The sequence below is a fragment of the Zophobas morio genome, unplaced genomic scaffold, assembly GCF_036711695.1.
Source record: "Zophobas morio isolate AGI-343-1 ecotype UQ-CSIRO unplaced genomic scaffold, CSIRO_AGI_Zmor_V1 ptg000012l, whole genome shotgun sequence".
In the NCBI taxonomy this organism is placed as follows: Eukaryota; Metazoa; Arthropoda; class Insecta; order Coleoptera; family Tenebrionidae; genus Zophobas; species Zophobas morio.
Window position 1 is genome coordinate 18,058,062 of NW_026972117.1, and position 24,251 is coordinate 18,082,312.

A 24,251-nucleotide genomic window follows, 5' to 3' on the forward strand; every position below is an offset into this window, starting at 1 on the left:
GTGGATTAACTTTTCAGTATATTATAAATTATAGACAAATACAAAACCAACAAAAGAAAAATCCATTAAAGCATAACCAGCTAAACACTAGAGAACATGTTAAAAATTCCTGCCTTGTGCATTTCCAAATTTGTATTATTTTTTGTAAAAGTTAGCCATCAGTACTTGCTAAGAAAAACTGAATTTGGCAAATGACATATCCTCTAAGAAAAGAGAGGGTGGGCTGGCGGGGCTAGTATCTGCTAAAATAAGACCAATTTTGGCAAATGACATAGCCTCTAAGAAAAGAGAGGGTGGGTGGGCAGGGCTAGTACCTGCTAGGATAGGACAGATTTTGGCAAATGATATATCCTCTAAGAAAAGAGAGGGCGGGTGGGTAGGGCTAGTACCTGTTAAGGCTGATTTTGGCAAATAACGTATCCTCTAAGAAATTTAATATAATTATTATAACAAAAGACACTAGAGGCCCCAAAGCACTTTCAAATTCTTTCCAAATAGGAATACTTGGAACTCAAGACTATTTTCAATTTTTCAAAAAAAACGGGGTCCCAAAATTGACACAAAAATAGATCAGGCCAGAATTTTCCAAAAATAGAACACCAAAGTTCCCAAAAATTGTTTTAAATAATTTACAAAAAAATACATGGGATCCCCAAATAATACATCATGGGTACTCAACAGTCACCCGAATTAAAAAAAAACATTGCAGCATTCAAGACTTTTTCAAAAGTTTTTTTCAAGTTCATCCAGCAACAAAACATCAGATTCCTTTAAATTTATCCGAAAATAAAACACCAGGACCTAAAATTTACTGCAAACTTTCTAAACGTAGGGTTTTGAAAATTTTGACAATTTTTGATGTCATTTTTAACTGTTTACTTGATTTTTGCTGATTTTTTTTACCTTAGCTTATTTCAGGCAAACATTGTTGTCAAATGGAATTTTATAAAATTATTACAAAAACAACACAACCATATCTTTGTACATTCTAACTGAAATTTTATTACTAGTTATTCTGATAATAAATGTGTTATTTAGTTGTTAAACGTAGCAAAGAACTAATTTTAAAATTATTATAATTCCATCAGAATGTGAGAAGAAATTTGTTTACTATTGTTCCCAGACTCACCACTTGATTCTTAAGAGCGTAGCGGAAAGCTAATCCGTCATTTTCCAGACACTCGGTATATTAGAAATACCATGAAGATGGTAAAACGCTAACCGAAACTTGTCTGATTTTTTCATAACGTAGCCTATTCCTGCAGATGGTTTATGAATCCGACTTGATTTTTTACCTTAGGTTTTACAATTTTACCTCGCAACTGCAACACCGAATACTGTGAAATCTTACTAATAAAAATCGCTAATCAAACTGTATCTGTCCAAGCCCCCAAATATTCTTTAAATTTTATAATATAACGTACTTCTGCATGTGTTATTTATGAATCTGTGTTGAATTTGTATCCCAGACTCAAAATTGCGTAACGACATTTTACAAGTTAACGTTGAAAATGCAAAACTGAATCCTTTGAAATCTTACAAACGTATTAAGTTTATTGCAAACATGGTAAATTGTTAATCTAAATTTATCCGTTTATAGCCCCCCGAAAAACCGATGACGTCTTCTTACAATCTTGTTGAAGAAATAGTATTTAAATTGTATAAAATAACATACTTCTGCACTTGTGGTTTATGAATCAGTGTTTCAGGTTTATATTAGACATCCAGATTTTTGAAAACTAAATCAAAATTGTATAGCACTTAACACTTTAATGAACAATGGAAACCCGAATGGTGCGAGATTTCGCAAACGTTTTAAAGCTACCATAGGCATACTAAATTTAGCTTTTAGTTAGATTTTATTGGATTCGAAAATATATAAAAATACACCTTTTCTCTTAAAAATACTTTTGTGGGTTAGGGTAAATGTGTACAAGAGTACGCACTTAGTGGAAAACTGTCAACAACTTTTTAATTTTTTTGGATAGACAAATTTTATGATATGGGTTCGTCATATACATGTTTAGAGATCTGATACATTTAATTGTACGTCCCAAGACCACTATATTTTAAGAGTAATTTCAATTTTTGTCAAGATGTATAAATGCGCACTCTTAGACAGTTCATTGCACAAGAGTGCGCATTTGAACGCTTATGAGTGCGCATTATATTTTATTAAAAAATCTTTGTTTCTAAGGTGAAAATAAATAGGAACAAGTAACTGCAGACTACACATAAAACGGGAGACTTATTTCTTCGTACTCTAGGGGTCTTGAAAAGCCGAGAAAACGTAAAAATAGAGAGTCGGTCGACGGACTCGATTTTAACACGCTTAGGAAGTAAAAATTAAAAAACAATTCACCATAACCACCACCACACAACTTGAGAAGCAGTACAAAGTAGTAGAGTTAAATAATTCATTATCGTATGATATGTATCTACAAGACTATTAGACTACGTATCGCAAGCAATGCGCATCTTATACAATACCTCACTGCGCACTCTTGGACATTTGTATATAACCTAATGTTTTCAAAGTTAAAAGCGTTTGATGGATAGAAAGTATACAACTGTTAGTGTATAACGAGACCTTAAAAGTTACAGCTAATGAAAATTATTACTGTAAAATAAAAGAACTGGTACGTACCTTACAAAAAACTAAAACTATGAGCGGTAAAAATTACATCCACACAACGTGTGAACATAAAATCGTCAGTACGACCAAACTATAAACTATATACAGGTCACTTTTGCACCTTTATCTCAGGTTTAGCATTAATTTCTGAATGGTATAACTTCATCTTATCCAGATGGCACTAATAAGCAGAAATCATCAGTGCGCACTCTTATACATATTCGCACTCTTGTACACATTTACCCTACTAGTTTTTTCTGAAGCCAACGGAATTTTGAGCGTTGAGCGTTCACAAAAAAAAGACTGCTTAGTTATTAGAAAAGTTTTAATTTAGTGGTTGGACCTAATGTTTATAGGTAGTAAAATTTTTGTTTGTTAGTAGAGGTCTGATGAAGGACTTTAAAACCTGAAACTAGTAACCCAGAAGTTTTTTTTTTTTTTTTTTATTGGTTAACGTTACCCAACAGGCCGGAGGCCCAATTACAGGGTAACGGGGGACATACACAACACCCAGAGCAGGGCGGGAATCGAACCCACGACCCAAGGTGTGGCAGGCAAGCGCGATGCTACCTAACCCACCCGGGTCCTTTTGGTTGACAGTTGGAGAGAAAAGGTGTATTTTTATAAATATGGTCCGTTTATAGAGGACATGTTTCTTGCATACCAATAAGATCTAAATTTTTGTGAGGTATAAACTAAATACGTATTAAAAGTAATATGTGCCCCCAACGTCAACAATAAAGTAACTGTATTGCTATACTCATAAAAAAATAGATAAAATGATGAAATAACCGTAAAAATATCGGTCCATATTATAAGAACAAAAATTTTGCATATAGACTACTACCCTTAGGCTATGACACTAAACTGCTCACTACTATACAGAATCACAGTTACATCAGACTCATCAATATACTCAATTTTTATCAATGAAATCACGTTGTCTTGTAAAAAATTAAATATTGCAATTGTTTTTGATCATCATTAAAGATATAAAACTATTTGACTAAATTAAGTTTTTTCTGTAAACCCATACGCATTTACAGCCTAAAATAATAGAAACGTGGTTTCAGACTATGAAATAACAGTGAGAAATAACCCAAAAGAATTACCGACACTCGAACTGTGAGTTGAAACTGGCCGAAAGCGAAACCGAAACCAAACCTGCATCACATATAACGATCATAATTTCATAATAAATAGGGGTATTTAAAAATAAAAATATCCATGTTCTTATGAGCTATGAAAAGCTGAAAAATGTACCACTGGACTCGTTTCCAAATTAACCCGCTGAAATGACTAATCCTCAGGAAGCAAAACAGTAGATGAATTTCCAAATTCCCTCCTTTGTCTCTACAAAGTACATTTTTCATTTCCCTTATTTAATATTTGCCGTGTCTGCTCTTTGACGTATTATTCCCCCCATTTAACGAATCGAAAAGAAAAAATCCACCAACAGGTGCCGATATTAAAATCGCATCAATTTGCTTCAGCAGCCCAATCCCCTTCTTCTTAATTAAAGCAAACCTACCGAATCCTCAAAGAAAGAACTGCTGAAAAGAACGAAAATTACAAACATCCCAGCTGACGCAATTCAAATGAACCCCAACACACATACGCGTATAAAAAGAACCTTTGATCTCTGACTTAGCGTAGGCAGTCAACGAAATTACGGGAATTTGTTGAATCGTCCTCTGTGCATTTGCAAGCGGGAATTATGCAACAATTCTTGAGAGTTTTTCTCGACTCGTGAATAGAACGCATCAATGAATAAATCAATATTTGCTTTCGAAGCCCTGACCCGATGGATTTTTGTGTGTTAATGGGAAAATAATATCGTTGCCGGAAGTTTGTGCAACGACACAAATGTAAACACTTTACACAATGACTTGTCGGAATCATAACAAATCGTCGATTGTAATTGCGCTTAGGAAAATATTTTTTCGAGAGGGTGCACGGGCGGGCACATTCAAGGGGGCGAAATTAAATAAACGCTAAATTGGGTACTTGTGCCGCTAAGTATAAACAACGTATTCCAAAAGATTTTTATCAATTAAAAACCTCTTTCACAAATAACAAAATAATCTCGCAATGTTGTCAGATTAATCCAAATTTAACTAAAAAGACAAACACATTTTTCGGTATTCCACCGGGACTGCTTTCAGCTTTACGCTGCCACATTAAACAGCACCTCCGACAAAATTTTATTAATTAAAACTTCTACAAAACAAGTATGTTTCTCTCAAAACTCAGTCCGCTAACGAGCGATGTTCTCACCATTGCAATCGTGGTGGTAAAAAGGGTACAAATGGCACATCAGTCGACGGCGTGGGTAATTCATTAATTCGTCGATTGATTGCATCCATCCGACCGTTGTGATTGGATTAGTTAGCAAAACTCGCAAAGCTGAGAGCTGATGCACTCGTACAATGCAGGGCGGCACATGCAGAAGAGGACGCGTGTGAGCGGATGCAGCCACAAGTGGTCATTGAGAGCTGCAAGCCTTGCAGGAGGTTTGAGAATGAGCACCTGAGGAGAGCAGGCACTTTAAGATAACGAAGGCCTACTGGAAAACGGAGAAGGAAATTGGCTTTGTATGCTAGATATGGGAGGCAGAGGCGAACTCGTACTCTAGTAAGACTTTTTCATAATCTTACACATTTTAATGAGTCAAAGTTTTACTCATTTCAGACTCTGCAATCGTTAATATACTGATATTACACTGATTACACTCGTTGTAAATAAAATAAAATTAATAGACTTATCCTTAAAATTTTATTGATTACCAACACAATATTCGTCACGAAATGTAAATAACCAGCAGTCAGTTTAATTAGTATCCATAAAAACAACCACGACATCTAGAATAACCGTCGTAGGTTTCATAAAAATTGTAGTAACAACTCGAACAATCGACTTCTGTGTTGTAACAATACCCAAAATAACACACTGGTCTGTACCAGTAAGATAGCTTGTAACAACCTCGTTGGCACGGATTGGCTGGCCAGTACACAATACTGCCATAACAACCTCCACACTGGCGACGGTACGGATTACACCCATACGTAACACAAGGTTTAATAACAACGCAACAATCAGGTGTTCTTGTCGTTGTTGTCGTTCTCATTGTTGTAGATGTTGTAGATGTTGTAGAGATCTCTGTGGGTATTATTTTTGTCACATCAGGCTCCTGAGTAGTGCCGCTTCCGCCACTTCCTCCTCCCACGTATGTTATGTTGTTTGAAACGTAACTGTCCGCGTGAACGTTAATATTGATGTGGTTGTTGTTGGTAAGTCTATTATTTAAATTAATGGTGTTGGACTGGTGATGTTTTGTGCCCCCGCTTTGTTGTATACGCTCAATTTCGGCTTCAGGTTCGGGTTCGGGTCCAGGTTCTGTATCAGATTCAGTTTCTGTTGTTTCCGATTCAGGTTCTAGGGTTGTTGTTACAGTTTTCGGTGTCTTTTTCGTGGTACTACATTCAGTGGGAACACAACATTTTTGAACTAGTAGGTTTATGCATAATTTTGAACTGCATTGATTTTGACAAGAAGGAACACAGTTGACTTTGGTATTACACGAATTGCAACATGTTCTGGAGAGAGCAGTACCGCTCATCGTAAGCACGATGAAAATTAGAACGGAGTTCTGAAAATATGCATTTTTTTTTGTAAAGTTACATTCTCAAAGTATAACTTACCATAGCAAATTGTGTTCCAATTGAAAAACAATGTCTAAATGCTTTGGTAAATGATATAATTTCTTGTTTTTTAGACTGATAAAGTGAATGTAGTACAAATTAAATGTAACTTGTTAATACGTTGCAATTTGGCACAAAATTAATCAGTAAATGATATCGTTTATTGCAATCACTGTTTATTACATAATTGAGAAGTATATTATTAGAATTCTGATATTCGGATAAAGTTCATCATAAATATTCAGAACATCCTTGAAAAGTACGATAAAAGTCTTCATAGCACGAACAATTTACGTTTCTTTTAAATTAGTGCATATTTCACCCCTTTTAAGATCAAGTGGACTGAGAAGAACAAGAGGTACGCCTTGATGACATTGATTATTGTCACCATAGATACTTACCTCTGCAACTATCACAACTATGCTCTTAATTTTCATAAGCTAGGAAAGTACAACAATAATTTAGTACCTAAGTGCAAAATACGTTACTGAAAATAATACTAAGTGTTAATAGCATACTTTGAAGGTCCAAGACAGATTGCTCACAGATGTGATACAACGAAGACGAAAACCTTGTACTTTGAGAAAAAGCAGCAATATTACAAAAATTGTAACATGCATTTAAAATTTTCTAAAAACAATTTGGCTTAGGATTTAATTACCAGTGCTGTAAATTTAGAAATTCTACTTTTCAAAAGTAGCAAATTCGATCAGGTTCCAAACAACCATTCTACATTTAGTGAAAAAGCCTTCACATTAGGCTGATAACATTTGAACTTCGAATCTATAAAGTAACATGTTTGGATCACGTATTTAAAATTTTTAAATTTATTATTACTTATTATTAAAATTACTATCTGCAATATTTTCAAGGGTTTTAACGAAGTAGTTTTTCTAAAAAAAAAAATTAATTTTTTCATTGCAGTAGATTTTTAAAAATAGTGTCTTATATTCACACAGAAGTATGAAAGTTGTAGACATCAATGCAGCCATAGTTAAAGCTCTCACAGCAGTATTATTGTATGTATTAGTATGTTTGTTGGGTAGACAATGGTTTTAATTTTGCTTTTCTAAATTATTTTTTATCTTCGTATTCATGATTTTTAATATAATTAACTACAAGTTTTACAAAGTGCGATTCTTAAGACTTCTAATCTCGGTTGGCTTTCAAACAGAAGTCTTGTCTTAGATAACATGAATTTTCAACGTTCACTTTTTTAGGTTAGGTGTTATTGTTCTCCATTTAATTGGACATTGACATATGCATTGTGTATGCACTCCACATGCACATACGTTTCTACATTATCAGCATACTTGGATCAGAAAGATATGAAAATCTCACTAATGAAGAACCTTAAGCCCCGATATTTGTTGCATTATCAATCTTACCGACACATTATTCTTTGTTCTTACAAATAAAAAAAATATTAACCTATTTAATTTTTTATACGGTTGAGGTTTGTTGATGTCAGCTGCCAAACTAGGTAAGTTTTTGAATCTAGGGGATTATTTTAAATTTCTATAAAAAAAAACAACTCTAAAATTTATAAAATATGAAGTTTGAAAGAAATTTTGAAAATACATTTTAATTCTAGTAAAAAGGTAAAACTGGGTCAATTTTCTAGAACATACGTTATTTAAACAAAATAGTTAAAACTGCGATCTCAAGTGATCAATCCGTCTTAAATTTTATACCTCAAGTTAATTTTTGTTAGAGTGAAAACCCGGAGATGACTTTTGGGATAGAAATAGCCTTAGCAAATTGTTAAGTTGTGGTTTAAAAAGTAAACTTTATTTTTGGATGTTGACCCCAATGCACGTGGTACTACCTTATTGTTAATATAAAAAGAAGAAGACTTTCTGTTTACTATTTTATTTTCGTTGTTAGTACCGGTTTCGGGTTGTTATCCCTTCATCGGCCAAACCCGGATGACCGGCCTACAAGATAAAAGAGCATGATTTAACGTAGTCTAACCTAAAATTTTGAACATTATAAAATTACTTGTCATAAGTAGGTACCACTTATACCTAACAAATACCTTAGAAAAGTCTCCCCTGTCTATTAGTTAAAGTTTCTTAAAATGTCCTAATGACCTTTTTTGTTAAAATGTTTCACACTTATGTGATTACAACAATTGTCAGCGACGCGATTAAATGACAGATTAAAATTAAAAATTAAAATCCCTACTCTGATTAATCTAGTGATATTCATGGATGTGTCTAAGAAACCTCTATCGGTACTTCATTACTCCTATTCGGAAGGCGCCTTTTTTTCTTAAAATCGTTTATGTTGATTATGATCTTCAATGTCGGGGTTGCTTTCTTGGTGTAAAACATTATATTATCTGTATCTAAATTGTGGTTTTGTGCTAATTAGGTGCTGTTGCATAGCTGAGTATTTGGCTGGGTTGGTATGTTCTTTTATCTTGTTCTGATGTTTCTTCCGGTTTCCTATATGTAGATCCTGTGAACACCACTTTTATCTTTTAGGTCTATTTTGTCTTTTTCATTAAATATATCCAGTATCTTATTTGTTCGTACCGCTACCTTCACCTTAAATTTTTTGAGGATTCTTTTGATTTTTTCAGGGATGTTATCTATGTAAGGGATGCAACCCTCTATTTTGTTTACTTCTTCCGTACTTTGTTTAGTTCTTTTAATTTGTCAATTAGTTCTTTTGTGTTTGTAATGCTATGTTTCGGTTTAAATGCTGTGTCTTCTTAGACAGTTATTGACCCACTTTGTTATTCTGTATGTTGGAAAGTTAATTCCGGACACTACTGATCTGATGGGCTTTCCTTCTTTGTGTAATTTGATCTTTCCATAAAGTCTCGGGATCGTCGGGTTCATTTCTTTAAGTCCTCAAATGCTATTGTGTGGTGGGTATATCTTCACATGCGACCATTTTTGTTATTTTGGCCGTTATATCCTGATAGGGAATACAGACAGAATATTTTTAAAACTTATTTCTATCCCGTCTATGTATATATATTTCTGTATTCATATTCTAGGCATATGTTTTACTAATAACAATAATGATAATATATGTCTGGATTGATGTTCATGATAAATTTGTTCAATGCTTTTCTGTAGATTTCAAGGGTTTATTCTGTGTTTTCTCGTCCGCAAATATTACACTGTCAAAAGTGATATGGGAAATCCTGCAGAAAAGCCAAATTAAAAGTAACCCAATCAGATGTATATAAAGTCTACCAAAGAGCACAAAGAACATCAGAATAAAGAGAGACCACAAAAAGAGTCGGACAAGATTACATTCTTAGGCCACTACTTGTGTTCTTACTTGCACTAGACGAAGCAATGAAAGCAGCGAGGAAGGAAGTAAAAAAATACGAAAGAGAATATTGAAAAATGCAAGAAATAAAAATAAAATTAAAAAGCACGATTAAAAGGATTTTCGAAAGTTTGACGGTAACATGAAGTCAAAAATTCTATCAAAGACAAATCTTCAAAAATTCATGGGTGTTTTTTTTATCGTGTTTTTATTGTTCTCTTGGTAGAACAATGTGTATATAACAATAAGTATGGCAAATAAACAAAATATGTAGCTATTTTGGACTACAAATCAAGGTTCAATTCGAAAGAAACAAAGTATGAGACATGATCAGTAGGTTTCCCAACGCTCTAATCATGATAGGTGTGGTACATTGACACTAAGTAGACTAGATCAGAGTAGTGTAAATTACTTACAGGGTGATATATGGATCAGTACTAGGTAGACACGCGAGACTGGTTAGGATCGGGTGCCTTTAGAGACTAAATAATAAACCACTCTTAAATTTTGAACGTCTTTGTAACTTTTGTGTAATAGTAATGATACAAATATTAAAATATTGTCTGAGTGCCGACCACCTCCGCGTTAGTGGTAAGTTTTAAAATAATAATAATAATAATAACAATAATAATGACAGAAACAAAATTTTTAACAAAAAAAATATTTGAATAAAATTAATAGTTTTAGCGAACAAAAACGACTAAGTAAATACCAGTAACTGTAACTTTATTCTCTACACTGACAATACACAATCGTCTTCTGTACTACATCATCAAACAATACAATTTAGTAAAAACATCCATGACATTGCGAATAGCCCTGATAACTTTGGTAAAAGTCTTCATGGCAGTAAGAACAGTCAACATTTCTAGAAAAACAGCGCCCCATAGTACAACTGTGTCTAGTCCATGAATCTCTCTTATAACAACCTTGTTCGCATGGATTCACTGGTAAGTACCCATAACTTCCATGACATCCTTGGCAAGTGTAGTGATATGGATTACAATTAGGTCTGATGCAAGGTCTTACAATTATACAGCAACCCATTGGCGGCTGCGGTGGTGGTACCGGAGGATGTGGCGTTGGTGGTACCGGAGTATGCCCATTCGTTGGTACTTTAACAACAACGGGAACAACTTTTGTCACTACGTTTGTAGATCCATTGCCGCCGCCACCTCCCATTCCTCCGATTTCATTTTTGATATTATTAACAACGTTGCTGTTAACGCCTATGGTTAAATTAAGAATGTTGTGATTGTTTACCACGTTATTCGAAGAAATGTTAGCTGTTAAAGATCCCTCATGACTTTGAGTGCTACGTCCAGAATCACCTCCATTGATGACACGTTCTGGAGGACAAGTACAAGACTTAAATCTGCCATCATTTGTAGAGCAGTCTTGTGACTGAGAACAAGAACTACAAGATCTGTCTCTTCCAATATTGTTGCAACAACTTTGTGACTGACCACAACTACTTGATTGGACACAGGTTTGGCTACAGCAGTTGCTTTGACAGGTATTTATACATTGGGCAGTGTTACATTGTTGTTGACAATTGGAGCAACAACTAGTGCAACAGTCGCTAGTACATGAGTTGCAGCAACCAAAGGACTCCGAGAAGTTAAGGAAGATAAAATATACCCATATTATCCATAACGACGAATTCTAAAATGAATATCAGTATTATTCACAAAAAATACAGTGAATTTTTTTATGTATTCTCACAATTTTGACAAACTGATTTCTTTACTGCAACCTTTGTTTCAATAAAGCACAAATCAATACCTCTTACAAATTTTGTACTTTTGTCTTAAAAGAAGATACGTAAACATAATTAATATTATATTTTTTAAATATTACTCGTAAAACTTAAGAATCATTTTATTTACACCTTCCAATGGAAACATGTTCAATTTATTTAAATACCGAATAAATAATGTTTAATCACTTACCATATCTGTGTTTGCTTCTGATAAGGAGAGATCATAAAATGATGTCCTATACTACCGATTTGTCTCATTATTTGTGTCCTTCACACTTTGGTCTCTAGATAACATTACAATAGAAAAATTTTGACCCAGATACGAACATTATTATTATCGAAGTCAAAGCAAATCTCGTTAAAGTAAAAAAAATCTATTAGGAAATGTTATAAAGATCCACAAAAAGATACATAAATAATATTCGGCAGTTATACAGTGTATTGAAAGTAGACGAACCCAACTAGTATTTTTTCTAATTTGTGAAAACTGTAATTCTTCAGGTTGAATAACATAAATGACGTTGCAGAAATGCAGTACGCATTAATCAAGAAAAACAGTCGACGGCATGCTATGGGTTTTTTATTTTATCGATAATGATTAATCAATTCGCTACAATGGGTGTTCCTGTGAACCACACATCTGTCCTTTGGTTGTTGCACTTGCCTAACTATTTACTCTCCGACAGTAAGTAGGGGAGCTCGTGGAAAAATTACAACGCAACAAGCAAACAGCAATATTCGCTGGAATAACTTGAAAGAGGGCCTGCTTCATTATGGAATCGGTCGGAAAAAGCAATTTGAGGCAATTCCGACAGACAATCGAATGCGCTTCGCACACACAGCATCAAAAAGAGACAGACGAAATGCTGGCTTTTGTAGTAGAACCGAACCGAAAACAAATAACAGCTCTTCAGCGCAAATATAGTGAATATATAGAGATAGGCGCAAGGATCTCTTCCCGACTTGGAATTACAACTTTGTGACGAGAGTTGCTCGTTTGTTTAGAAAAGGGGCTTTTGTTTCACAGAAAGCGCGCCGTTTTGAGCTTTTTTGAATAATTTGATTTGAGGCGGGAGGAACAATAATAAATAGTTCGAGAGGCAAAAGTCCTAAGTCTGGCAATGTTATTATGTTAATATTTTCGGGTCCTTAAGACCGCTATCTCTTACGCTGCGCAGGTGCGCTACTTTATTTCCTCCCTCGCAAAACTCCAAAAAGCATTCAACGCGAAAATGAGCTTTAACTGTCATTTCTTACTAAATACAACATGAAAATTTCTTGGAAATGCCAGGCATTATTTATAAGCTCGCGACATAAAGTACAAATTCATGTCGCGGCTAATTGCAGCACTTAGGGATAAAGGAAGTTCATTTTCCTTTTACATGCCGGGAAAATTAAACGCGAGCTTTCAGTACATACAGGCACAATATACCTGTTGATTTAGTTCGTCTAACCCTTGAAAAATTTTTACGCCTAAAATCGACACTACAGCAGAATGTTGAGGCGATTATTGACGTGTTAGGAGTTCGTTCGACCGCCATATAAAGTAATTTAAACTTTTCAGCGAGGTCGGAATTACATGGAAGTATATAATTACTGTGGTCGCAATTAAACTACGAAAGGAAAGTCATTAGGCCCCAGGGAGGCCGACAAGAATAATATTGGAAGTTTATAAACCAGAGTCTGACTCCAATTAGCGAATGGCCCCCTACCACTAAATTTTCCAAGTACATTTAATCTGTCAGTAATGCATGCTCTGGGAGATAAATAGTCTTAGAAGTCACGTGACTCAAAAATCGGAGAAAATATCTTACCTTTAAAATAGAAGAAAAAAAATATGTCTGTACGTGTATGTGTAAACTGATATCGGTAACTTATGGTAGCTTCAAATCATTCATTTAGAACAATTTTATCAGACGATTTTAGAATATGTTTACACCAGGGCATTTTAACTGGACTCCCTGTGAGCAGTACTGTAATCGAGTCTGTCAGGTCTTCGGTTTCCGTCTGTCTGTCTATCTGTTTGCCGTGTGTCCGATTTTTTATTACATAGATAATCTCCGAAACAACCGATTTTACCGAATATCGTATAGATGGTAAAACGCTAACCAAAATTTGTTTAATCAACTCCCCCAACAATGTGATGACATCCCCACAAAACTGTGTACAATCAACATAACTCAAATTTCATAAAGTATTATTCTCCTATTCTTGTACTTTATGAATCCGCCATATTTTTTGTATTATCATTATAAATGTTATTGTTTGAATTTACTTCTCCTGTGGTCACCTAATACGTTGTCAAGCAACCCAATCGTGGTACGGAGGTCGAATCAGGAACGATCTACCCCATTTTCTCGAAAATTTAAGAATACAGTAATATTGCGCCGATTGTGTTCTATAATCATAAAATAATAATTATATATATTAATTAAATTCGTACCATTTTGCCCCATTGTAGTTTAATTAATTAATCATTTCTTTCCTTCGTTTTAAAACATCAATCAAATTTCACTTTCTTTTAACACTGCTGTTGATGCTTGTTATCTGAACGTGCCATATTTGAATTCTTTCCAAGTATAAACATAAGCACGCTAAATTAAGCATGTTATTGAGAGTACATTTCTTCCGTTGGTTATCTTCTTTAAGTATACTTTACATTGTCCGAACGTGTGCAGGCCGTGCCGCTTTGCAGTTTGCCCTAATTTTTATAAATATTATCACCAAATAAAAATTCCGAAGAATTTTTTAATTGAGAAGTGAGATTTGTTGAACCGTGTTTGAGGGACGAGGGAAGTTCTGTCGCAATTATAACTTGGACGAATTTTTGAAGTTGTGGTCCAAAGTGTGGCCAACTTAATCTCAAGCAAGTAATTCTGGGTGAAAATAATTGTAGGTGTATGTCATAGCTTTCATTTTTACCTACATAAAAAATTTTTGTTCAGAGGTAGATGCACATTTTGAATTTTGTTCTGAGGTAGATGCACATTTTGAATTTTGTTCTTATGATCATCTTCCTAATTTTTGGGATGTACTGTGAATAATACCAATTTTTTTGTTTTAGGCAAACGTGTCTAGCGAACGTGATTTTCAGGGCCAAGCGATATTATAAAGAGCTTGTACGAGTCTTCATGTTACCAATTTTTTCTTGTACATGTTTTAACAATTTAACTTTTTTAATTTTACTATTCAGTTGAAGCTCGTAATTTTTTTACACATTTTATCTATTTTCACCTCAAAAAGATTTTCACATTTCCATATTTTCTGTTTAACTCTGCCCTTTTGTTACTTTGACCCATTCTTATGTGTATTTCTTGTCCATTTTCTATTACTGTCTCTTATATCTCTTACATCTTCGCTATTAATTCCCTTATTAATTCGCGAGCAAAGCTCAGAAAGTATCTGTCGCACGGTTACTTTAATTTTTTTCGACTTTTAGAGATGCCTGTCTATGTTGGTTTTAATTGGACAAATAATAATCTCCGAAACTACTGGACTGATTGTCACATTTCAAATTTTATATGTATGCAGATGGGCAGATGGGGGTGCGGGTCAAAACCTCTGTGACGACACATCCAAAATATAAAACAATATTTTTTGTTTCTTACTTCTTGTTGTAAGCTAATTTTTCTAAACGTCCCCACCAAGATTTTGATGATGTTATCCCAAATTTTTCATAATTAATACCGTGTTGATATATTTCAGATGCTCATACATAGATTATTACTTTACAGATAACTTTATTTTAATTTATAGGGATTATGATAAAAAAATTCGCAAACTCAAATTTTATTATGTTTCTAACAAGCTGGATATTCTTCAGGGACGAGGAAAGTTCTGTGTGAATTACGTTTTTTTCAAGTGAATTTTGGGTTTAAACAGGAATGAAATATTTTAACTACTTTAGAAAAATTCATGTAAAATAATTTCATTCCTTTGATTTGTCTTGGTCATTGACCGGTTAGAGGAATTCTCAATGTTCTCCCCTTCACCTCCATTAGCACCCTAGCTGCAATTTTTTTTTAAATTTAATCCACTTCTGAATAGAAACACTTTGTATCCTTTTCCGCTTAAGTACGCGATCCTTAAATTTACATTATTTAAGTCATCTGTGTCGATATTTATTATGCAAATAATTTCCGAAACTCTCCGAAAAGATTATTAAATTTTAGATAAGTATATCTGTTAGGAATATCCTTTCGATGGTAAAACGTTAATTAAGATTTGTCTGCTCAACCTCACCAATAATTTAACGAAATCACCTCAAAATTTTACATGCTAAATGTTATTCAAATTTTATAAAATAACATAATACTGCAGTAGTGGTTAGTGAATACCCCTCGTACAGGGTTTTTATAAATGATTTTAAAGGCGTATTTGGGCCATGAATTTCAAAAATCCCGCTTTACTGAAATTATGCCTCGTTATGACAGTTCTTACTTGTCATTAATGTCATTTGTAATCTGTCCTTTAAAATCATCGTGTTGATTGTGTAAATTACTCAAAACAACAAAATCGTCGTTTTCAAAGATGTTGGAAAAATATTATTGACATTTAAAGTTATTAATTTTGTGTTCAATACGTCTTTAACTATTATTCATTATTATGCATCCTAGATAGTTATATTTTGAAGTTTTGGTGCTCTCATTTTGATTTTCCGTACATAGTGTATATCCATGTTACTTTCCGAGAACATAAGTTTATGCGACACTTAAAAGTAAGGCAAGGCAAAAGTTATATTGCTCTAAGTTTAATTAAGTTAAACCGACCTAGATCAACATCAAAGGCAACTTCATTGCATTACAGTAGTGTTTACTGTTTGTTATACAAAAAAAAAAAAAAACACAAACAGTAGCTTTAGTAAAGATTTATTTTCCCTAAAAGGTGAATAACTAAAAGTTTGTTAATAAACCTTAACATCAATAGCAGCTTTAGTATTATTATGAAATAAACACATATGCCGCCCCGGTACGACGTCTATGGGTTTTCTAGTATGTGCGTTGATGATGGGTGACTCATCGTTCGCTAAAGAAAAGCCTGGAAGCGGAAGTCGGGATGGGTATTCTACAAAGATCTCGATCGCAAAACCTCTAGCAGGAGAGTATAGATTTATTCAGTTGGTTCAATCAAGATACAGTCCAGTTAAGTTGCACCGGAATTATTTTGTACATAATCCCTGTTTAATCAGTCGTGCAAATTTCAGTTATTGAGAAATAAATTGTTGAGTTTTTTTACGTTAGCATGTAGTCATTTTTAGGACTACTAAATTTTTAGTAATTGATCTACTAATTTAGGAATTACTTGCATTTTTTTTTTATTTTTATAGACGAATGAGAGCAAGACTACGGAAATTTGTATTTTCGTATTCAATGAAGTACAAAACAAGAAACAACTTAACTCAGTACCCAACATTTATTGTTGGTAAAGTACTAATTTTGGCTTTAATTCAAAATTCAAACAAAAATTTGTCATTGACAGAATTTTCGTCTTGACAGATTACCGTCAATTTTAAAGTTAAAAATCCATAGCAGCTGTCTTTGATCGTGTAGTTTCGGATAAATTTAAATATGTAGTAGTCAACTACATCATTGTTTACTGACAGCGTAAGCTACGAAAGTGTTGTAAGATTAATAGATTATATTGTAGCGATTTTTGTGAATTTTAGGTATATTTTAGAAATATCGTGCTGTTCAAAATTGATTTGTTCATCCCCACCAATAATTTGATGACGTTACTAAATGATTTATCATGAAGAACATATATTTTGTAATTGTCCAAGTCCATCATTCTTTGATTTCCTTTGTGGCAAAATTTTCAAAGAAAAATCGGGTTAGTACGTCAGACGTACATAATTTCGGGCTAAATACTCCGAAGCTACTGTTAGTGATATCCTAATATCATACTAGGGTACAATAACATTAACATTTTTTGTGTATTTCAACAACTTAAGGCAATGTTTGCGTTTTATACGGGTCAAACTGGCTTTGAGATAAAATGGTAATCGTCGTAATATCATAATAACGCAATTTCTGAATTACTGAGAAATTTTCCTTCCGTTGCATGTGTACCGGCAATTCACAAGCTTAGTCGATAACAGCTTAACTATTAAAACCTATCGATACAGAAATTACACCGTCTGGCAGCAACCACTCATTACCGAAGCAATTAAACAGGTGATCTTAAAAATTTCATCCCTGCCACCCTTCTCCACTCAAAACAAGAAAGAATCTCATTTACTAAAGTGCTGTTGCAGCAGCTTCTCAGTGCGAATGAATTATCAACACGATTTCAGAAATCAATAAAAAATGAAAGAAAATATGCAATCAGCCGCGTGAGGTGTCTACTTTGATAAAGCCAAAGGGCTTATCCATAGTTATATAAGCCGAAATTCTTACGTGAAAACTAGAGAAAACTCATCGAGAATGCATGACTGAATTCGAGAAGATATTCAAGGTAAATTGGAATAGACTCTCGAAATCGTTCAAGAATTCCACCGAACAGACGTAGTCTTTAATGAGAACCACAAATTACGACTTCAAAGTATCATAAGAGCTGCGGAAGTGGCGTTGTGCCGAGATTAATCGTCTGCAAGCCTTGAGAATCGGCGCTGAAGCAAAATAAGATTGATTTTTCCAGGAGATTATGAGATTGAGGATTCGAGAGCGAGAAATGCATAGATTTTCTTTGTTGATCGATCTGTTTGTTTTTGTGAATAAAAACAATAGTAACGTAGTTCTCCGGAACAAAGAGATTTCAAGCATAAAAATAATGCCAATTTTGTTTCTTCAGTTTTACGATTTGCAAGTTTAATTTTTCAGTATTTCAATTTTCTAACTTTAAACTGTTTACATTTTTCGAGTCCGATAGTTTCGAACATAGTTTATCTAATAAAATTCCGGACAGACGGCAGACAGACAGACAGACGGACACAAGAGTAAGGAGTCGGCTAATGAACTCGATTACAATACTTCTGAGCTTACACTTGGGAAGCAAAAACCAGTTATATTAGTGGAAAATCAAATTATCTAGTTTTTGATTAAGCAGATATTTTTTAAAAATACATAAATTAATCTAAATCTCTCGTTGTTTTTCGGCCTTCACCATAAAAGTACACTTCCAGGACTTTTCCTTTTGTGCAGCCCTTAATCCTCCCAACATAAATCCGTAAAGTAAACCCCCATTAACGTATCCAAACAATACGCGGGTCTAATTGTTGCATTTCGTTAGGAAGGGTAAACATAATACCCAGGAGAGGGTCATGTGCGCTTATGATTTAAGGGCTCCTTCTTGATCCCAAATATCAACAAGCTAATTTATTCTGCACGGTCGAGGCGTTTGTGACAAAACCGCAACTTGTTCTTTTATTTTTGCTTTGTTATTAGAGGGCGACATTTCTGCTGGAAAGGTCGGATGGCCTGCAGCAGGAATATACCAGCAGGAATAGTGACAGGAAAACCGGCGACAGGAAAACCACGCCACTAATGAGCTGTGCTGACATTACATCTAACTTAACAATAAAATTACCACGCAGTCAGCGCATTGCGACTATCATAAATTCGTTGGTAGGGTAGTAGATGACTTGGCTTGCGGATAGAGGGATTATGCAGGGGTGACGCTTAGTCGAACTGTATAAAGTGTGGAGGATGTTTTAAGCAACAAGCCGGTCTCGACGAGAAAGTGTAGCAAACTCTAACTAGAGTTAATTTTGATGTATGCAGGTGTCCCACATTTATAACTAATTCTGACCACATATGGAACAGAAATTATAAAATAAATTAATTTTAGCTAATATAAGTATGGTAGTACTTATTACTCTCAGTGGTCTTTTAGTGTAGATCTCAGTATACTGAGTCTTTAACTTGTAGGATACATATAAAAGGTTTTTGTCTCCCCATCCAAGCAGCAGAAAATCCGTAAAAAATCCTCCCCGGCTCGTTAGTGGAGGCTTTATTAGAATTATAATCGTAACCAGTGGGCGCATGAAATCGCGAGATAGGAAACCGGGCATTTTGTATGGCTGAACGTAACCAGCCATATAAATTATGAGACGACTTCCTGGCAAAATAACGGAACTTAAATGTTGCATAAATAATTTTAAACCGTCGAGCAGAACAAATTAATGAAATATAAATATTTCTTATATTACTTAGGTGGAGCGGAGAACAAAGAACTGCGCCCGACGTCAGCGAGTTATCTTGTTTGTTCAAGTAAGTTGCACAAAACCTTCTTTCGCTTCCTCCCTCATAATCCGACAAATCTAACATGTTTTCGCAATCGACTCACACCACACGTCACTCTTTTACTGTTCAGCTTTTTGCGACGAAAATTCAGAACGAGCCATGGACCTGGGAGACATTTAAGTCGATAACTCGGGCGATGATGTATTTGTTGCTAACGTGGTGTTACCTGAACTCCGCTACACCCTCGATACTTAGCAAAACAAGCAAAAAGTAATATCGCTGGATCTTTTTTTAGTTGTAGGTAATAAATTTTGCGGATATTAAACTTAAAATTGTTTGGCAAAGCATATATTTCACCAATACCATCTGATCGAGAAAAAAGTCGTAAAACTGTCGTTGAAATTTAATGTTAAAAAATCAAATAAAGTGCCAATAGACGACGTTTCGTCAGTCATGTAATATATCCTTGTTGGGGTACAGTTTATTGTCAAAATTGACAGTATAACAATTCTCCCCACATTATCACAACAGTGATAACACATAAAATATTTGTCGACGCGTTTCGTCAACCACGTTGACATTATCTAGACAAAGTCTGGTAAATCGATGCGACCAATTGTTTGTGGAATTAACGCACCTACTTGAAAGGTTTCAAAGCGGTTAACGAATGGATTTAAGTAAAAAAACCAAGCTTTGCTATTAAAAATTTTCTAGATTTCAATAATCACATCAAAGAGCTTTTGGAAGATGGTGAGATATTAACTTCGTTCGATATTTGTTTTCTTTTTCCAGGTATCCCAATACCGCAAACCTTAGAATATTTAGAAGAACAGTTGTTCCAAAACGGCTTGCACCAACAAATCATTAAGGAATATGTCCAACTAATTAACGTCTGTATACAGCAGAATATTTTTCAATTTAAGCGGTAATTTTTTCAACAGTACGAATATGAACGAACGGCAAAGGGCGACTCCTTGTCTCCTTTCATGGCTGCAGTTTTGAAAATGATTTTCAAGATAAGTTGGAATATCTTCCACAGATATGTATGTGGATAATATTTTTTCCACTTTTGACACAAATAAATGCAACATTGAAAATTTCGTCGAAGACTTAAACAGTCAATTTAACCGCATTAGCTTCACTCACGAAGAAAAGAATAACATGCAACTACATTTTCTTGACACAATAATAAACTTGATGTTTATAGGAAGGATTCCAGTAGTTAATATTAAAATTGTCCTTTTAGGCCACTGGTGAAGATGAAGACTTACGCCACTCGTGGAGTAGGAGGAATCCTAGTTAGGCTATAAATAAGCGTCCAGTTGTAATTTAACTTTAGTTTAGTTTTGTATAGTTAATACCAACGTGGTTGGCAAAATGCGTCATTGTAATGATAAACGTTATAATAATATAGCCCACCGAGTGAACAAAACGATTCCTTCAAATTTGAAGACAATAATTTAGAAAAAAATTACACAACTAATAAATACTAGTAACTTTCAAACATTTTCCTATTAAATTATATGGTTTACAATGGTCAAAATGTAAAAACTGCTTTATTGTGGTTGCTACAACCAAAAGTTTTTTGTGGAGGTACTACGTTTCTATAAAAACTCATAATTACATTCTTGAATGCATTTTTGGGGTGAACGTACCCTGAAAGTGTGCAAATACTAATCCTTTACATCATCTATTATTTTAGGTTCACCACTGACCCAGAAATGGCCGGCATTCAGACAAGACTTCTATCATCACATGTAGCCTAGTACGACCACCGACCATTCATTTGTGCATCATCGGAGAAGCGATCTCACTACTCTGATCTACTTGTGCTAACTTGATCTGAATGTGATAATCAGACTGTTCGAGAACTTTTCGAACTATATAGCAACTTCCTAATAAACAGCTTCTTCAAATGAAATCAAACTAGTTTCTTCATGCTTAGTAATGTAACACATTACATATGCAGAATGTCAATGTATAGTACAGTATGATTTTTTAAAATTGGGATAAGAGGAGACTTTGAAAACAAAAACCTCAAAGGCGTAGTTAGTTAATAGCAATTTGTCCCAATGACAGTGACATTTATATCAAAAATAATTAAATTACTCCCGGCGCCCTCCACATTTCTGTTTCCAAATCCTTAAGCCAAATTTAAAAAATCAGAGGGTAAAACCAATGAGCATGCCTCTATTTACAATGTTTCTCAAGTTAAAAATACCAAATATAATCCCGGATAATTTCTTTTGTCAAATTATTATTGTTTGTTTTCCCCAAATGACAAACTTGCGTAGGTAAATTATTAACTAGAATCTCAACATTCGGTTCCATATTTATATTTAAAAAACGACTTAATTTGATAGTTTTTTTATTTAAAGTTAATTCATTTTCTGTATGCCAAAAGTTATTTATTTAATACATTATAAATTTATTTTGCTAACTTTGCTGTACACTATTTGCTGTTATTACTGCAAAAGTATGGTCAGCAGAATTAAATACTCTTTTATTTTATCAATATCACTCATTTTTAATATAAATAAGATGAAAACCCGGACACTGCCCTGGGCGACTCCTATATTAGTTCTTACGATATTTAAGTAATAAGTAGGTAGGTACCATTTTTTTGCATTATTTTTTCTAAATCCGTATTGGTTATTATGTAAGATGTGCTTGTTTTTAAATGATATCAATCTGTTATAGTACATTTTTTCATACAGTTTTGAGAAAATTGTTCAAAGGAAAACGGGTCTATAGTTTTATATTTTGTTCTTTGCTTCTTTTTTGTGAACTGGGACGATCACTGCAGCTTTTGGTTCCTCTACATTTAATATATGTGAAAGAAGGATTTATAAATAAAGTTATTGGTTCAATAATTTGTTCTGCCACCTTACAATGTAGATTATATGGAATACTATCTATCCCGGATGTTGGCTTTTTGGAAATTGATTTTAGTCCACTGATAAATTGCTCCATGTAAGGAGCATACAAGAATAATGTTCATTTTTTCTTAAATTTTTTGGAACCTTAATATTATGTTTTTTTTTATGATTCACCTTTCTTTAATTTCTGTTTTCGTTTATAATTTTTCATGCTTCCTTAAATTTGTTTATCTGTCGGTATGTCGTAAGGGTGTCTTATGAATCTCAAACTACGAATGTTTAAGTACTAGGACTATAATCATTTTCATATGGTCCTAGAACGATAACGGAAATCCTCGTCCTCATTCAAATATAAAAATAGAAAATAAAGAGCTTGCTAAGTACTTGCTAAGTTAAGACTGATTTTGGCAAATGACATAGCCTCTAAGCAAATCGTGGATGAGTGGGTTGGGATAGTGTTTGGTAAGATAAAACTAATTTTGACATTTTTGACATTTTCGACCGTTTTCTAACTATTTTTGAAAATTTTCTAGTAGATTTCGATATCCAGAAGTCATTTTGGGCTTTATTTTTTCGAAAATTCCTACCCTTCTTGCAAAATCGCTAATTAAAATACAGGAATTTTTATAGTTTCGTCAAAATAGCTAGCTATAAAATTTGGTAGATTAAAAAGGAAATTATTAATTTTTGTTACACAGAATACAATTGTTTCAAGAATGTACTTTGTGGTTTTTATGTATTTACAAAAATGTTTAAAATTTGTTTATTTGGGGCAATAGAGTAGTCAGGACAGATCAGGTCACGTGCATGAAATAATAAATAAATTTTATAGCAAATAGTATAACAAAAAAAGTTACGATTAGCGCTTTTTTACTTTTTCACATCCTAGATCCTTTTCAGTGATTGATTTTATTCGATCTGAATGAAATTAATGATCTTATACTGAACAGAAATAAAGTTAGTCCTTAGAATGAGAGGGGGGGGGTAGTATTTGCTAAGATAAGACTGATTTTGGCAGATTACATACCCTCTAAGAAAATAATGGGCGGGCAGGCAGGGCTAGTACTTGCCAAGATAAGACCGATTTTGGCAAATGAGCTACTCTCTAAGAATATGAAGGGCGACTGTAAGGGGCTGGTACTTACTGAGTTAAAACTGATTTTGCCAAATAAAAATATAAAGAGCGGGTGAGCGGACTTAGGATTTGCCAAGATATGACTGATTTTGGCAATTGTCATATCCTCTAAAAAAATAAAGGGTAGAGAGTATATCATTTGGCAAAATCAGTCTTATCCTGGCAAGCACTGACCCCGCCCACCAACCCTTGATTTTCTTCGAGGATATAGGATCTTCAGAATGTCCTTTTTCAACAGGACACTGTTCGTCCTAACATTGCCCACAGAACTATGCAGTTCTTGGAATATGCTGGCGTCGACATTTTGCCTTGGCCACCTCGATCTCCCGATTTCAACCTCATAGAACATGTGTGGAAATGATGCATCGACGATTAACAAGTTTACAGAACCCTCCACAGACTTTGGCTCGACTTCAGCAGGGAGTTCAAGCTGCCTGGAACGAATTACCCCAAGCAGATATTCACTACATAATTTTATCGATGCCCAGACGTGTACAAGAGTGAATTCAACATCGAGGGCGGCCAACACATTATTAACCGTATATGTGTTAATTGTTGGAATATATTTGTGAATTTTGGACTATTTCGTTAGCTGTTGAGGACCAACACCTGGTATAAAAATCAGTTGAAAAAAATTACTCCTATTATTTTTTGGTGTTACACTTTCC

General features: G+C 34.1%; 2 protein-coding genes and 1 long non-coding RNA gene across 3 annotated transcripts; all 3 read right to left on the minus strand.

The window, feature by feature from the left end:
- Positions 1-5,448: 5,448 nt before the first annotated feature.
- On the minus strand, positions 5,449-6,430 carry LOC135128401 (uncharacterized). Its single transcript, XM_064055308.1, has 2 exons — positions 6,337-6,430; positions 5,449-6,284 (listed from the first exon to the last, which is right to left on the minus strand). Exons 1-2 carry the CDS (start codon positions 6,337-6,339, stop codon positions 5,469-5,471), a joined length of 819 nt encoding a protein of 272 aa, XP_063911378.1. The 5' UTR covers positions 6,340-6,430; the 3' UTR covers positions 5,449-5,468.
- A 1,675-nt stretch (positions 6,431-8,105) lies between these two features.
- On the minus strand, positions 8,106-8,444 carry LOC135128158 (uncharacterized). The gene is made up of 2 exons (XR_010280353.1): positions 8,364-8,444; positions 8,106-8,310 (listed from the first exon to the last, which is right to left on the minus strand). It is a non-coding gene; the product is annotated as an uncharacterized LOC135128158 (long non-coding RNA).
- Positions 8,445-10,397: 1,953 nt separating this feature from the next.
- Positions 10,398-11,589, minus strand: LOC135128440 (uncharacterized). Its single transcript, XM_064055348.1, has 2 exons — positions 11,580-11,589; positions 10,398-11,292 (listed from the first exon to the last, which is right to left on the minus strand). The coding sequence occupies exons 1-2, from the start codon at positions 11,580-11,582 to the stop codon at positions 10,414-10,416; spliced, it is 882 nt and encodes a 293-aa protein (XP_063911418.1). The 5' UTR covers positions 11,583-11,589; the 3' UTR covers positions 10,398-10,413.
- Positions 11,590-24,251: the final 12,662 nt, after the last annotated feature.